Source organism: Plectrocnemia conspersa, unplaced genomic scaffold (assembly GCF_051122295.1).
Source record: "Plectrocnemia conspersa isolate PC_06_02 unplaced genomic scaffold, ASM5112229v1 ptg000008l, whole genome shotgun sequence".
Taxonomy (NCBI): Eukaryota; Metazoa; Arthropoda; class Insecta; order Trichoptera; family Polycentropodidae; genus Plectrocnemia; species Plectrocnemia conspersa.
The window spans coordinates 24,835,001-24,852,604 of NW_028277172.1; the positions used below are offsets into that span (position 1 = coordinate 24,835,001).

Below are 17,604 nucleotides of genomic sequence, written 5' to 3' on the forward strand. Positions count from 1 at the left end.
TGTCATTGAAGACTATTATAGACAATCAATCTATTGAATAAATGTATGATGGATTGATGATGATGCGCATAATAAAAACCGTTAATATTCATAGAGACCCAGCGAATGATGTTTCTTTCAATTAAGTCAAATATCGATCAGCTAATGTCTTACATAACCAATATTATGTTTAAAGCCAAACGGATTAGTTTCACTGCGAAAATTTGAAGCAATGCTATAAAATCGTTTGGATTGAACTTGAGGCTTAACGTCAGAAAATCATTATCGGTGCAAACGTATTATAAAAAGGCCAAATGGTTGAATTGACGCATAAATAACGATAATTATTTAAATTAAATATTAAATTGTATTTTATATGATTAAAAATCGAATATCAAAAACTATGTCACATTAAAAAAATATTTATAAATTTTATTTGCGAGGGTTTCAACCACCTTATCAATTTGTTATAATTTAAACGAAAGATAGATCAACCCGTATTAAAAGTGGGGCCACACGTGTATATTCACAACAATGGAAGAGAGATCTCGTGACCAAATAATTGCGTAAATAATTGGAAATATTACACGGACCGCCTAATACGCTGAAAAACTACTTCATTTAAAATGACGCGCGCTAGATAATAAATTATACCCTGCGCACATTACTATTGTTATTCGATTCTTTGGTTACCGATCGCCAGATTGGCACATCTCGAAGGTGTGTCAAATAAGCAATGCAATTTGCTCTCAAACATCTTCATCTGCGATACGCCTGATCCGGTTCGAACCATCATTATAAAACATGGTTCACAAAGGAGAAAGACGCCACGAGTTACAGCAGCAGATACGAGCCAAAAGCCTGCATGGAAACGAGAGATGTCAGCGGATCGTCTAGAGAGCATCAAAATAACACACCACAATAAATCAGAGCCGATAATAATACAATTCGACACTCCAGCGAAGACTCTCTGACATCCAAGACCTGCCATTTCAACTCCACCGCTTGATAGCGGCATCTACGTTTTTCTATATATGTGAAATATAAAAAAAACTATGTTGCTGCAAAATAAATCATGAAATATGTAGTAAGTAATTTAATAAGCAAAATAAAAACGAGTTTGTTAAAATGATATTTTTTTTTTATTTTTTATTTTTTTAGATTAAATTAAGACCATCGTGGCCTAACAGGTTACCCCAATGCGCCACGATGGTCAATATTTATAAAACCTCGTATTTTATCGTGTGATTATTATTGAGTTCCTTTCTGATTTTAATTATGTCAAAAATTTACCTTTCTATTATACATATGGAAATACTCTAGTATCTAAAAGGTTTTCTGTTCTTCAATCGTTATTATTTCGATTGAAGTCAGTGTTATATGCAGAAAAAATTCAGATTTAAGGGGGATAATATTCAGAAAAACAGATTGCAAAAATATATGGAGGCTTTCCACAAAGTTATGTCTTAAAATTTGCCTGTAGTCGTACTTTAAATCTCGTTATTCCAATAATCAAAAGCGATCTTTATCTTGTTCGAAATATGAAAATTGACAATCAGAAACAGACAACTTTTTCTACGACTCGGAAATAAATACAAGACCCCAAAATTCTTATGAAACTTAACGCTCTGGTCCTTTGATTATTTGCGATTATAACAAATCATCATCCTATTGAAGTTTTTTTTTCATTAACGATCGTCAACAACATACTAAATTGGACATATTTTTTTTATTTATCATAATTTCTCGAGAATTTTCGAAAAAATGAAAAAATGAAAATGAGAACATTGAGAAATCAAAATGCTTACACACAACTCATAAAAAATGAAGTATTAAAAGCCGATATATCGAATTTTGGCATCCAAGGGGTTAGCCAAAGCCTAGACTGCAAAATTATTTATATATTTATTAGAATAATTTTATTCCATATACTTTCACTACGGTAGTTAAGTACTTGTAAACACCACTACCCGAGTAACAACTAAACAACCCTTTAGCTCGGATCGACAATTCTATATATGCAGGCGTTTAAACCAGCTCAGTAGCAATGTGGAACTATATTTTATTTATAGCCTTTCTATTATTAGGTTATATAAGCCAGTAAGCCGACCGCGATTGACCAGTCGCCTGCGAAGTTGTTTGTAATCGACCGCGATTCAGTATAAAATACGTCGTAAATGTGAACAAAATAATAAAAAGATGTTGGATTAAACCGACAAATAAGTTATGAATTTATTTCTCTGGTTAAAACGGCAAGAATAACAAATGATGACACATACTTCACGAGACTTTAGGACAAACATCCCCACACTTTCATAGGCTCTATTAATCATATACGCGATAACTACAGTTTATTAAAGTTGAAATGCAAGTGAAAGGCTCATCGTTATTAGAAAACATCCTAAAATCGTAACTAATGTACTAAGCAAACTTACAGAAAATAATTTTCAGTAAAATACATGTATTATTTTGACATTGCAACGTTTGCACATTTTATGGAATATTTTTTTAATCAAAGTGTAAACTTACCAGCTTCCAGATTGTTTTTCAGGATCTTCCACTGCGTCGCGTGATACACAGAGTAAAACCCCACAACAACAAAAAACAACAAGCACGCAAAAGCGGCCAATATCAACATCACAGTCTGCCAATCCCAAACGAATTGATTGTCACTGGTGAAGGGTTCAGAGTCAAACTCCACTTCTAGGTCGCCGTCGTAGTCGTCAGAGTACCCCTGGTCCGAGTACAGTTCGTCCCTGGCGTTCTCTATCGTCGTCGTCGTCATCTGGGTGGTCTCGATCTGCTGGTAAGGGTCGACCGTGGTCTGGTCGTCTGGTGGAGAGAACTTCCACACGATCTTGCGGTGCTTCGCCTGTCCGGTTCTGTTCTCGTGCTTCTTCCTGTGTTTGGCATGTCGGTGATCATTGTGGCTCTCCCTCAGCCAAGACCAGTCTATTCCCAAGTCTTTCAAAGAGCCGCAGACGGTGTCCTGATGCACGCGGCAGGGTCTGATCACCATAAAATGCCTGCTGGTGTCGTCGCAGCGGGTGCAGTTGAGGCAAGCGTCTTCTTGGGGGCTCCACCAGGTGTGGCCTGGTCTGCAGATGGAGCCCTCGGCCACTACCAACCCCGCAGCTAGTAGCAACGCCGCCTCGACGACTGCTCCTCGCATCACCTAAACAAAATGCAAATTTAATTATTAAATATTTTAAGCACGTCAGGTGCTCTTTGCATTCCTTGCATGAATACTACTGTTGCCGGAACTTAAAAGGCATTCAAGCGCGCTTATTTCAATGTGTCGTAATACGCTTTGCATGCGTCTTATTTAGACTGTTTCACACGCTTCAACCAAGACTGGAAAATCACTCGATCCCCTAAATTGTCTGCACAAATTACTTCCAAGAACATTATAAACAATCAATACACCCAAATGAGGAGAATGTACAGTTAGAAGATCGATTCTGGCTTGAGAGACATACATATATGAAAGGTGTTCAGTATCTTTATATATGGCGTTGATAAATGCATACTTACAACCAAATAGATGTCACCAAAGTATGTCAGAGATTTGAAACCTTCAACAATTGAACATATATATAATAATAGCAGCAGTTAACAGAATATATGTATGTCCTTAAACAGGGGTGCCATTTCAGCTTTTTTCAAGGGAAGGCCAAATTTTTTAATATTTATACCATAGTATTTCATTAAATTACATGTATTGTTCAGGCCAAATTCAGGGAGAAGGGAGCTAACACCCCCCCCCCCCCAAGACGTCCCTGTTTAGTATCCACTTCGAAAGCAACAAAATCATTCCGTCGCCGTCACAGTGGAAATGCTCAGTTATCTAGCATTTATATTATTTATAACTTCTGAGAAGGGATAATTGTTTTTTGCGCTCTCCTATTGGTTAAAATTCGGTTTGGATATGCTTCAATTGATTCTCACGGCACGATTATATTGTTTTTGACGTGGATTCTAAACAGGGATCCCTTGAATTTGACCAGAAAAATGCATGTCATTTAATGAAATACATACTATGAATCTTAATGAAATGGAAATATTAAAAAAACGACCACTGACTTGTCAACTTTTGCCACATACCCTGGAAATAGCTGAAATTACATCCTTGAATGTGTGGAGCTTTGAGAGCAAAAAGAGGAATACCTGATTTGCTAAAAAAGGAAAAATAAATATATTTTAATCGAAATTTGAGAAAAGATGAAATATGTGAAATAGCAAGTTGTTCAGATGATTTCCACAAAGAAAAATTAATAGAAAAATTGGACTTACGTAAACCTAAATGCATTATCAAATATAATACATATATGACAAGCGTAGATCAAACGGACATCTTTTAAATTATTCGGTTTATAGGAAAACAAAAGCATTTTATTTATTCAATTGCGCTTTGTTTTTTTTTTTAAATCTGAGCCCTAATAATAAAATAAGTGTAACGCATTTATTTTGAATGTTGCCATAAACGGTTTATTTATTTTAGTGTTTATTGTAATAAAATCATCCATCCGCAACATTTTTAATCTAAATTTTATAGCTGATGATCCAAGAATTTGTTATATTTTATTACAGATTTTATTTTATTTATTTTTCAAGATTTATGTTTGATAATTTATTTTTGGTTTGTATATTTATTCAATGAGCATTCTTGTTTATATATTTTATCAAATATCAAGCAAAACTCAAAAGAAAAAATATATTGTACGTTTCTATTGGCATTAAATATAAAAATAAAATTTAAATCTATAGTTTGAGAACCACAATTTAAGTGTCGCAAAATAAATATATTGAACGTAACTTAAATTAGTTTTATTGAAAAACATTTGGAAATAGGATGTTTGTCAGCGTGTCTACTATGACCGAAATTCGCAGAATTCGTTCGTTGAAATAGGACAAGGATACGAGAATCGCACGCATGTATAACAAATTAGCTTTGCATTATATAAAAATAAACACCCTGACACCATGAAGTTAGGGCAATAGTGATATGAAGAAGCATTGACAATTCGAAAACAATACTTATTTTTAGACTTATTCTGACAATAATGCGTGTATTTATTTTATTTAGAGATACTAGTAACATTAATTTTTTGTTATTATTTTTTAAGTTATTCTGAAATAAATAACGTCTGATTAGACTATTTGAAACAGTTCTTCTATAAACCTCTGCTACAGTCAAGTGGTATAAGTCGGTAACTAATACCTGAAGGTCCTGGGGTCTTGGTAGTACATGTACGGCGAAGCCAGGTATAGCGTACATGCAGCGTTATCTCTAAAAAGCATCCAAAATTCGAGGCTGTCTAAAAGTTTGACTTTTTTGACCCCTGGTCTATATAATGTAAGATCAATTTGCTGATTGTAAAAACAAATCTGCATGGCCAAGAAGCTGTGGTTTCGCCCAAGACTGTCTGCTGTGTTTCGGACGCCTGATGGACAGCATTGTTCCATTTTATGTTTCCAAAATAGCCACGGCTCGCCAGAACAACTTGATTATTTTACACGATTCGTCTCGCCAGTCGGGAGCCCGCGACTCTGAGGTCATTTACACAAACTCTCGATCGTGGGTGAAGCATTAGCGACAGAGGAAGTATACCCCTGCCGAAGAATAAGGAGTCGAGCCTCAATTGGTTTATGCTTACGTGCACAGTGTCACGCTGACCCTATGCTTTTAAAGACTAAGCAAATGTTCAGAAACTTATTATAATAGTATTATTTAATCTACTGGCCAAATTGAGACTGATTGATATTGGCTTAGATTGGGATTGAAATGAAGATTGATTATCTAAAAAAAGTCTTATGAACTCTCAAATGGAGATGCATCTGTAAACAAGAAGCAATTCATTGCTCAAATTAAGATTAATTGAAATATTTTTTCCATATAAGGATTTAAAAGTTTACTTAACCGTTTATGTGACAAAGTACATTTTCATAATACACAATTGAAAAGAAGCACATTAATATTAGCTATTTAAGTGGTAGTAATTTTAAACGTTTCTTCATAGATAACTCTGTATACATTAACCCTTTGTTTTACCCCAAGTCCAATCCAGTTTGTATAAATATATTTAATTAAATAATTTAATGATCATTAAATAGAACAGAAAAATAATGTTCTATAGTATATCTTTCTAGGTGTATATTATAATATATGAAATAAATTTTATTTTTTCAGAATTAACTTTAGAAGTTAAATTTTATAATAATAATATAAATAGTATTAAATTAATTTAGAAAAAAAAAAAAATTATATTTATTTATTTATAACTAGATTTCTAATTTTTTGTATTGGTAATTAATTGATTTTAATTCAAGAAATGTACTAATATTAATCTTATTAGATCATAAAAGTTTAATATTTCTAAGAATTGTTTTATTTTTTTATTAACCCTTTCAGTGCCAAACGAATTTAGGCGGTGTCTGCTAATAATGCCAAGCATTTTTTTGGCATATACAGATTTTATAAATATATTTAAAAATAATATTTCTGAAAATTTTCATTTTTTGTGCGAACTACTATTTATTATAGGAACAAAATTAAATCCAGTTTATACAAGTAAACACACAAAAAGTATAGAAAAAATATTATTTCATAATTTAAAAAAAAATACAAAACTAGAAACGGACACCCGCGTCCTAGCGGCATTTGCTAGTAAGTGGACACCGGCATCCTTACAGCATTAAATTATATAGAACACATGTCTAAAAACGTAGGTATGTTTTGTAAACATCGGGCTGTCGTCCACGTACACCTTGGAAGTTAAGTTTTCACTAAAGGGGTGAATCAAAAGTGGAACTAAACAATAACGTGATTGGTTCTATATTAGCTTTTTCTCCCATTTATGTAAGCCTCCTCGAAGGACCAGTAATAGGACGTGACAAAAGTCTTCGAAAATGCCGCCCGGTGCGACTATAAATAATATATTTGTGTGTCTCATAAACCGTGTATTAAACAGCTTTTCCACAGTTTAACCGACTGTAAAAGTCACACCACTAATCATGAAATAATAATGCATTTTACAACTAGTACTGTATTATTCTAAACAAAAAATACTATACGCCACTATTTTCCCAATTTTCGTCCTGTGACCACATTTGTTTCAATTGGCCCCACTCCAAATGTTCGTAAAAATAATCAAATATTTATTTAACCTCGCACAGTAATAGTCATTTAAGCAGTTACATAGAAAACGAAATACTAAACAAGTAAATAATAATAGATAAGACACATTTTTTTAAGGATTGAAAAGCTAATGCCGATACCTTGTTTTCTAGTACAATTTGAAGATTGACAGTAATTTTACTGAGCAAATTATATTGAGATTAAAATAAAGGACTTTTGTATTCATCTCAAATCAACTTTCTCCTCCGACTAAAGTGCATAATAGTAGTAATTTACTGGCCAAATTGGGACTGATTGAAATATTGGTTTAGCTTGAGATTGATTTTCTAAAAAGGAATAAAATAAAGACTCAAGTACATAATATGTAGTAATAATACGTGACAGGATTTTTTTGTATCTAGATAAACAAAGGGTCTTTTCAAATAATACACCGACGGATGCGCGCGTCTGATTCTACAAATTTAAGCGATAGAAATTATATGAATACAATATTAAATATAACTATAGACAGTAGACAGAGAGTACTTAATGGCTGTTACAAGTGCTAGCGGATATTGGAGATTTGCCAGAAATTAAATTGGTTATATTATATGAATGCGTATAAATATTTCGACCAGAAACAATTAACGGGCAGTGCGAATTTATAGCTTTAAAAATGTTAGTTTTGATGTATGGATATTTAAATAAAAATATGTTATTATATATTAATTTTAAAATGAGTAACGTATATTTTTATTATTACATCATACAATCGATAAATATCACTATGTGCGACCTAGCTCGATTTTATTTAAAATATTTGTCACAATATTCAATCATGAGATTAGGAAAATCTAGGAAAACCTAATCTGTAATGATAGATCAGAATTATAATTTTATAGTGTTCACTAATTCTAATCTGCTAAAATAAATACTAAAGTCCGTATGGGATTTGAGCCTAAGTTTTTTCATATATTATTCGCCTTACTTACAACGATAATACTGTTTAAATATGTATGTTTTAAAAAAAACGTTAAAGCAACGGAGACAACCGAATATAAATGTAAGGCGTGGAAGATTAAAATTTATAAAATATATATTAGATAAAAAGTATTAATATGTTATATAAATTCCTTCTACGGTAAAATTGAGCTTAACAAGCAAGAAAAATATTTAAAAATATGCTGATTGATATTATGACATTTTTAAATATATTTTTTTAAATTTAAGTTTTTAGCAAAAATTCTTATTGAAATACTAATATAGGCCACCGTCGTTTTTCGTATGACAAATATAATATTTTTATATATCCAAAAAATTGCCTGGGAAAAATCGACTCTTGTTTTTTCTATAATTAAAGATTTATTGTTAGGTTGTTAGAGTAATTCATATTTTCGTATCTAAATCCAATCAAAAATTGGTTATTTTTTAGTTGAGATTTTTCTGCATGAATTGTTTTCAGCGATTTTATACTGATTTAATAAATATTATATAAACATAAGCTGTTTTTGACGGAGTCGGAACACAAAAAAACTACCGTCTTCCGACTCTTTGATTAAATTTTTATCAAGGATGTAAATAGGACGAAAATAAAAAATATTTTTTAAGAATGGTAAATAAAAATAGTAAGTGTCTAATCAATCTAAAAAATATTTTTGATAATCAAAATTTATCTAATAATAGTTTTTATTTTGTTACGTAAAATTTTGTAAATCGTGAATACATCATGTTCCTTAAAAATTAGGATTGTTTAATATGTTTCGTAGTAAATGCCATTAAATAGTTATAATAAATTTATAAGTTCATTACAGTATTAAATAACTGTTACTATTTTTTTATGAAAATAAGGTCAAAACAGTATTCTTTAATGTTTGTATCTATTTATTTATTTTATTAATTTATTTAGCATAATATAGCTAATTCTTACGTATGTATATATTATACATTAAACATTTATTATCGCCTATTATTTTATTCAGTAGTTTATTATTTACTAAAAAGGGATCGGGAGTGAAAGTTTGTTTTATCTAAAATAAAAAATACTAACTTAAAGGTCGTTTATTTTTCTTACGACTATCCCAGATAAAATAATATTTTTATATACCTATTTATAGTTAAGCTTTGTACTTTTTTTGAACCATTTTTATGGGAAAAGTTTAATACTATTATTTTTAACTTCTGGCAACCCTAATTTAATCATAATAAATAAATACATATTTGAAATATGGTGTGAATTAGCCATTACAAAAAAGGCCATAACATTAAATAATCCATTAAATTTAAAATAGGAATATCCTCACTAAAAAAAAATGAATTTTGCTAACATTATCAGTATTACTTAAAATAACCTAAAAAGATGAAAAAACTAATCGACTTTTGGCATTTAAATAAATGTTGACATTGTTCAAAAAAATGAAATTTTAGTTCGCGAACACGCCGAAAAAATTATTACTATTAAAAAAATTAGCATGAATGAATGAAACGGGGTAAAACCGAGCACGCTACCGGCAAGAAACGCAAGCATAGTAATAGGATTTGAAGTAAAATAGTGACCTTTAGTTATGAAACTGCCCGAGCGAGAACCCTCACATTCTGTCGAAGAACTTTTTAGTCAAAAGGGTATTTTCGAAGAAATGTTTATCGGGCGAAATGAGCGCGAAACACCGAACGGGAACTAAAATACAAGAACACGACCAACCCCCGACGCTTCGCCTCGTTTACTGTCGAGAAACAAAACTGTATTCTCTGACTGCGCCAACGCGCATGCGCAAAAGCGTTGCAAATAAGAAAAGCGGCAATACTATGTTTATGTTTAAAAAATAATATACAAAATAATATAAAATATTTATCTAATACGTGCTCGGTAATTGAAACTCTAATTAAATTACAATTAGCGAATTAGTGGGACTTTAAAATTATAAATATATTTGTTCTTTCATCTTTCTGGTAGTGAAGGATTCCTGGGAATTCCCAAAAAGTGCTTTTGGCACGAATTCAAAGCTGATCATATTACAGCCTTAAGAGAGTTCCGCAAACATATAATATAAGCAAATGAGAATCTGAAGGTGTAAGGTCCGAACTATATAGTGGATTGTCATTGGTTTGACATTTTCATAATAGAATACGATGCTCTTTATAGTCTGTCTTTTTATATTGTATTTTCCTGTTGACTACTATCTTCAATATGCATTAATTGCGAGCAGTACAATAGTGTGATCTATAGTTTGTTTTGAAGACAACAGCTCGTATTACACAGTCAAATTTATCACACCTTACACTTCGCTATCGAGTCAATTTATAATCTGTTATGATTTATTTTTAGATATAAAATTTGCTTCTCTAATCATAATCTTTGAAAGGCATAAGTTTCTAGTTTCACAGGAAGTTAATGGTTCTGTGAAATTCAAATTAATAACAAATTCACTATTCAAGATCGTTATAATTTTTATTCATCTTATCTCATATTTTAATTTCAATACTAGTAGAATATTTTTCTGAATGTTTTCTTTTACAGTGAACTGAGTTTTCGTTCTGATAATTAATATTTTTTGCAACTAATATGCATTTATCATGATCATTGAAGGCGATGTAAAATTCATTGCGATTGATTATAATAAAAAACATTGTGGTTTATTGATATTTTTCGTAAAAATTGCGCTATGAGCATAAAATAAAAATATGTGTTTATTGCAAAAGTTATCATTCTCGAGGAAAAGTCGGCGTTTTTTCTTAATCTTTGTGTAGCCTTAGCCCCCGTGGAATGGCCTTATTAGTGTCTTTTAGGACAATTAAAACACTTCTGTTCTTTTTAATTGTTATATTTTACGTTTACGTAATGTCGCGTCCGTGCAGTATGGAAACCAATAGTATATATAAGAAAAACCGGGCGGGAGTCTCCCGCTCGGCCTGGAGCAAATATTTTTTTGGTCATAAGGAAAGTTGAACGAAAACTGTTAAAGCACTTAACATAAAATAAGTTGTATAAATAATTAGTGTTTTTTATCGCTCACTGGAAAAAAAAATACTAGATGACGTTTGTCGCTTTCAAGCGAGCGGAGTAAAAAATAGAGCCGTTTATCTCAGATCGCTCTTTACGTGACATGCGATCCTAATAATCAGTACGATAGATGAATGGTATAAGTCATAAGACCTGGGCTCGAGGCCCATATAGATAGGCTTACCATACGTCCCGGTTTAACCGGGATTGTGACTTTTAGCTATTTCCAAATATTAAGTTGGCATTGAAAGGAAAACGCTATGACTCTATTGATGACGTTCAAAAGGGTTCGAGGCCTTAAAGTATTTTTTTTACAAAAGATGTTTCGAAATTTTCAATGATTGTCTCCAACACTGTATTGACTTGGAAGGGTTGTATTTTGAATAAATAAATATAATATTGCAGAATAACAAACGTCTTCTATTTGTTTTTTGATCAGTCATCGCGGATTTGCGACAGATAGTGCACCAAAACTGTACATTTTTTCTTACATATATTCTATTAGAGATAGAAAGTGATTGTAAATAAAAAACATGATATTCTTAGAATTTTGGCGACGGGTGGCAATTATACATGTATTGAGCTGCTGCAGCAGTATTTTATTGAGAAGTAGTTTGGCTTACATGTTTTATATAATATTGACGAGGCAGCAGGCCGGACTTGCAATCAGCCGTTGCGAGTCCGCCAAAGTTTGCCAAGAGAATCTGTCTACATCACGTCAGTGCTACCAGAGTGCCACCAAATTTAATATTAATATAACCTATATTTAAAAACATAAATGGGTTTCTATAGAATATTTTTAATATGTGTAAATTGATGTGATTTAGATATTTTATATGCACACCTTAAGAGTTAGCACAGAGAATGTAAAATTATTGTAGTGGGAAATTTATTGCATGGGTATATTCATCATGTACCCAGCAATATAATATTTTACCAAATCATATATAAAATTTAGCACTACTGGGTAAAAAACCCCTGCAGGTTGGCCGATCCAGTATATAGTAATTTACATAAACTTTTATATATTTATATGTTTGATATATATTGTAGATTATAATATAATATATTAATAATAAATTGCAATATTATTAAATTAAGTGGAGAATTTTCGTGTGCACGATCATTTATGTTCATAATGTGTGGAATTTTTGCGTACGGAATTTTCGTGTTCGGAATTTTTGTGTGCCCAATAGTCAGCGAACTATTTTTATATGGCAAATTTTTCAATATATATTATCTTATATTTTTATTTGCAACTTTAAAAAAATATTTAAGGGATATCAGCAAAAAGCATTAGCAAATAGAATTTTATTTGAATATATAAGGATGTTTCTATAATTTATGTCACAGGTTTAGGAGGGGGATGGGGGGATCAGCGGTATTGTGATAGTATGAAACAAACTTTATTAATTCTTGTGACATAGGTTAAATTAAAAGAAAATCTTGTGACAGCATATATGGATGTCCCTTAACGAAATTTCTTTTAAAATTATTAAAATTTAATTGTCTGGCGATGTAAAAAAATAATCTTGTGAAAAATGTATTTTTAAATAGATTACTAATTAACAATCATTCGATAACATTGAATTTGACCAAGGAACGAAAATTTTTGCGATATTTGACAAGCACTACCTTTTTTTCTAAATAACTAACTGTAAAGTAAAAGTTTTTGACGTGTTGTCGGAAAGAGTTTTAAATATTAGTGCAGATGTAGGCCCGTGTATCCGTTTTTATACAGTTGGGCAGTTTTAGGGAGATTTCGCGTTCACCCAATTCACATTGCAACGGCCAATTTCGACGATTTTAGAATAAAAAATGTTAAAAATCTGAGAGCAAAGTTTGTGCCCTATATTTTGCAGATATACTAAAAAAAATTATAGCATTATTTATTAAAGTTTAATTTGATTTGTTCTATAAATATATTTAAATCAAATGTAAATTACATATTTTTGCGATGCTCGCATTACGCGTAGCTTAGACCAAAAAAAATATTATCGGTATAAACTGACAGTTACGATGTCGTTCTCATATTCTATTAAAATAGGTATTATTTCAATTTGTTTCAATCATTTATAATCTTGAATGCCTGTATTTAATTATATATGTTTAATAATGTTTTATATTTTTAGAACCGGGAGTTGAAAATGCCGATGAAGCATTGCTTTCGACGAATGAAATAAAGTGCACAATTAAAGTAAGTGATATTTGAATATCTTTATATCAGCAAATATTAGACTGTCGTTTTTTTCAGTATGAACATGACAGCGTTGATAAATACAAGATGGAAGAAGTGGATGATATGATTGAAATAGGTTAATTTCAATGGTCGATTAAATAATTAGAGTCACAGTGCTTTAACCCTTTGAGTAGTGAGTTAATTTATACACATTTTTAAATTTATTTGTATACACCTAGAAGTGAGTTAATTTTCAATAATTATTTTTGTTATTTATTTATTATTATTTTATATAGCATTTATAGTAAATTATAGAAAAAAAGAAGTGATTCTCAACGTTTTATCGCTTTGATTTGTTTTACTACTTTTTTGTATTAATATGTTTCAATAATTTATTTTAACGCTTTTATATTATTATATTTCATTAATTTATTTTAGATATTTGTTATATAGTTTTTAAAAATCAATACAAAGGCTCTCAATATTTTTATAAAATTAATATAAAATATTTTTGTTATGTTCATTTATTTGGAACTCTTGAATGTATTGGTATTATTTTCTATAGAAATCATTTACATTAAATCAAATTTAAAAAATATATTGTTTTTTATTTATTATTTCTTCAGTTATATATGTAAATTATCTGGGGTACCTCAAAACAGTGAAAGACAGTCGACCATACATGTATGGCGATACCGCTCAAAGGGTTAAAAATTTTGGAAATTTTTACCATAAAGTAAAAAAGTTATGGTATTAATTGTGTTATCAAATATTTGTTTCATTGTTAGCTTTGATTATAATTACACTAACACTATGCAGGCAATTGTGCTTCCTTATATTGAAGCTATCCACCAAATGCGACGGATATTGCGAGGCTCTGCTCGGATTTTTATTAATTTACTGTATGATCAATACAAGATTTGAAATCACTGCATTAAAAAAATATACATATTTATTGCACTATGGCTCTAATAATTCGATCATCCACTACATACATATTGTATGTGTATGACATTATGCAAAGTTAGAATTATTAATTATATGTATATTGTTTCAGAAACTCACGATGTTAAAGATGTGCTTATTAAAAATAATATTTCTAATGACATCAAAAACAATACAATCGATTATATGGAAATCCAAGTAATAGTGAAATCAATTTCAATATCTAATACTTGTCGCTTAACAACTAACATTTGAATCTATCGTTTGTTTTAGAAGCAAGAGAGAGAACTTTCACACCATACAAAAATTCGTAGTGATTCTTGTAACTTTAAATGTTTCATTTGCAGTGAAATATTCAAAAAGAAGTCAAATCTTACACAGCATATAAAAATTCACGATAATACTAATGATTTTAAATGTTGCAAATGTGATAAAATTTTCAAAAAGAAGAAAATTCTTGCACGACATATGTCGACGCATAATGATCATTTTGATTTTAAATGTGTCAAATGTGGTAAATCATTCAGGTCTAAACCGTATCTTTTATACCATATGAAAAGTCATAGTTCTTGTAACTTTGAATGTGACTATTGTGGTAAAGTGTACAAGAGGAAGAATATCCTTGCAAGACATATGTGTACGCATAATGTTAATTTTGATTTTAAATGTGCACAATGCACAAAATCATTTAAATCTAAACCGTATCTTTTATACCATATGAAAAGTCATAGTACTTGTAACTTTAAATGTGACTATTGTGGTAAAATATTCAATAATAGGTATATTTTTGTTAAGCACCTGAAAATCCATGGCGATATTTCTGGTTTAAAATGCGACAAATGTGAAAAAAAGTTCAAGAATAAGTTATATTTTATGCGACATATCCGTTCACATAGTAATCGTCGTGTTTTTGAATGCAACTATTGCTGTAAATCATTTAAACATAAGACTAATCTTATAAAGCATATGAAAATTCATTATGATAATTCGGATTTGAAATGCGGCAAATGTGGAAAAGAGTTTAAGATCAAGTTTTATTTTTTGCGACATATTCGTTTAGATTGTAAAATTAAATCTATCAAATGTAAAAAATTGTTCAAGTCTAAAAAAAACATTTCCCATGATATAAAAATTGATAGTGATCTCTTTACCTTTAATTGCAGATATTGCAATAAGACATTCAAATGTAAGCCGGCTCTTATTAGACATATGAAAATACACAGTGATATTCGTGATTTTAAATGTACCGAATGTGAAAAATCATTCAAATATAAAAAAAGCCTCTTACGTCATATACATACTCATAGTGATTCTCGTAACTTTGAATGTGACTATTGCAACAGAGCGTTCAAATATAAGTCTTATCTTATAACACATGTGAAGGTTCACAGTGATGTTTGTGATTTTAAATGTAACATATGTGAAAAAATGTTTAAATTGAAGTCTGCTCTTACACAACATATGTTTACACATAGTGATAATTATGATTTTGGATGTATTGAATGTGGAAAATTGTTCAAGTGTAAAGAAAGACTTACACGCCATATGAAATTGCATAGAGCTTCTTGTGACTTTGAATGTGACTATTGCGGTAAGACGTTCAAAAATAAGTTTTCTCTCATACCGCACATTAAAATTCACATTGATATTTGGGATTTTAAATGTAGTAAATGTGGTAAAATGTTCAAATTTAATTACTGTTTAAAACAACATATGAGTACACATAGTGATGTTCAATGTGTCGAATGTGGAGAATCATTCGAGACTAAAAGACTTCATTCACGCCATATAAAAAAAGCTCATAGTAATCCTCGTATGTTTGAATGTGACTATTGCACCAAAACATTCAATTGTAAGTCTTTAATAATCAGTCATTTGAAAATTCACAGTGATATTCGTGATTTTGAATGTAGAATATGCGGAAAATCGTTCAAAGTTAAGTCTTATCTCAAACAGCATATGTATATACATAGTAATATTTGTAAAATCAATTGTAGCAAATGTGAAAAATCATTCAAGGCGAAACGAACTCTCCTACGCCATATGAAAATTCATAACGATTCTAACAACTTTGAGTGTGGCTATTGCGGCAAAAAATTCCATACTAAGTATGTTATAATACAACATATAAAAGTTCATACTAATATTCGTGATTATGAATGTCGCGAATGTGGAAAGAAGTTCAGATGCGAGTTGAATCTTACAAAACATATGTTTATACATAAAAAAAAAAATTTTGAATGTAGAAAATGTAGAAGATCGTTCAAGTCTAAAAGAAAACTTTCATACCACATGAAAATTCATAGTGATTCTTGTAACGTCGAATGTTTCTATTGTGCCGAAAAATTCCATACTAAATATTTTCGTAAACAACATATGAAAATTCATAGTAATGTTGTGTTAAAAGTTGAAGATAATTAATAATAAGTCTGTAGATGGCATTTATGTCACTAAAAAATTGTAGAATAAGATTCCATAATAAATATATAGCTTAAACACAGTTTAAAATTTGACTTTTAAAAGCATTTTAAACACAAGAATCAATTAGATTTCGCCTGTTTGAAAAATAAAGGATATATCCCGTTTTTGTTATATATATTTTGTTATTTATAAGAACACTTTCTTTCAGTAACAGAGTGATAACTGTGTATTCATAATGAACACAGTATTTATCTAACTTCCGTGTGACAGTATTGTTCCGATGATCAAAATTAGACTCCCACATATTATTTTGTAAATGTTTTCTTAAATTTGTGTCGGATATTTTATGGTAGTTTTTTATTATTTAAAAATCTAACTGGAAATATTTTTTTATTCCGAGTTAAGCTTAAGACACCTGCTATACTTATTAAGCCATGCTTAATTTAATTAACGCTGTTATGTTACAGCTGTTAACTATTATAATACATCAAATAAAACCAGTGATGTTACTAGAAAAATATGTCCCATTAAAAATCAATAAACTTCTTTCTAGCCTTTACATTTACAAATTCTACAATCACGTCTTGCAATGACATTTTCTGGGCTAAGTTTAAATTATTTCATATGCGTCCCCCGTCTGGGGAGTTATACTTAGTCGTAATTATTCGAAATCACTTCAAACGCAACAAAATATTTCGCTAAGAATGGCGACAAATGTTCAATGGTGTGTCCGAAACTCAAATATACATAAAGATTTGAAAATAGACACTTTACGCGATTATTTCGATAAACTTAAAGTAAATTACCATGACAGAAATAAAAATCATTCTAACCCATTAGCTAAAAACCTTAATAAGATAACAAATATTTAAAAAAAAAAAAATGCTAGCTAATTTAATAAGAAACAAAGTTTTTTTTTCCTTACTTTTTTTTTTTTTTTTGCTTTAAAAAATAAATAAATAAAAG

The 17,604-nt window shown here is 30.3% G+C and overlaps 1 protein-coding gene and 1 long non-coding RNA gene across 3 annotated transcripts in view; one reads left to right on the top strand and one right to left on the bottom strand.

The window, feature by feature from the left end:
• wgn (Tumor necrosis factor receptor superfamily member wengen) overlaps positions 1-9,821 on the bottom strand; it is a 45,265-nt gene extending 35,444 nt beyond the window's left edge. The window contains exons 1-2 of the mRNA XM_088189557.1: positions 9,650-9,821; positions 2,509-3,154 (exon numbers count right to left, since the gene is read on the bottom strand). Coding sequence (XP_088045683.1) covers positions 2,509-3,151 — 643 coding nt within the window. The 5' untranslated portion in view covers positions 3,152-3,154; positions 9,650-9,821. The remainder of the gene's footprint in view (positions 1-2,508; positions 3,155-9,649) is intronic.
• Positions 9,822-13,072: 3,251 nt separating this feature from the next.
• On the top strand, positions 13,073-14,631 carry LOC148233520 (uncharacterized). Of its 2 annotated transcripts, XR_015810445.1 has the most exons (5): positions 13,073-13,140; positions 13,226-13,290; positions 13,348-13,408; positions 14,330-14,415; positions 14,491-14,631. It is a non-coding gene; the product is annotated as an uncharacterized LOC148233520 (long non-coding RNA). The 2 variants fall into 2 exon arrangements; XR_015810444.1 differs by lacking the exons at positions 14,330-14,415; positions 14,491-14,631 and having other exon boundaries at positions 13,348-13,487.
• The last annotated feature ends 2,973 nt before the right edge of the window (positions 14,632-17,604 follow it).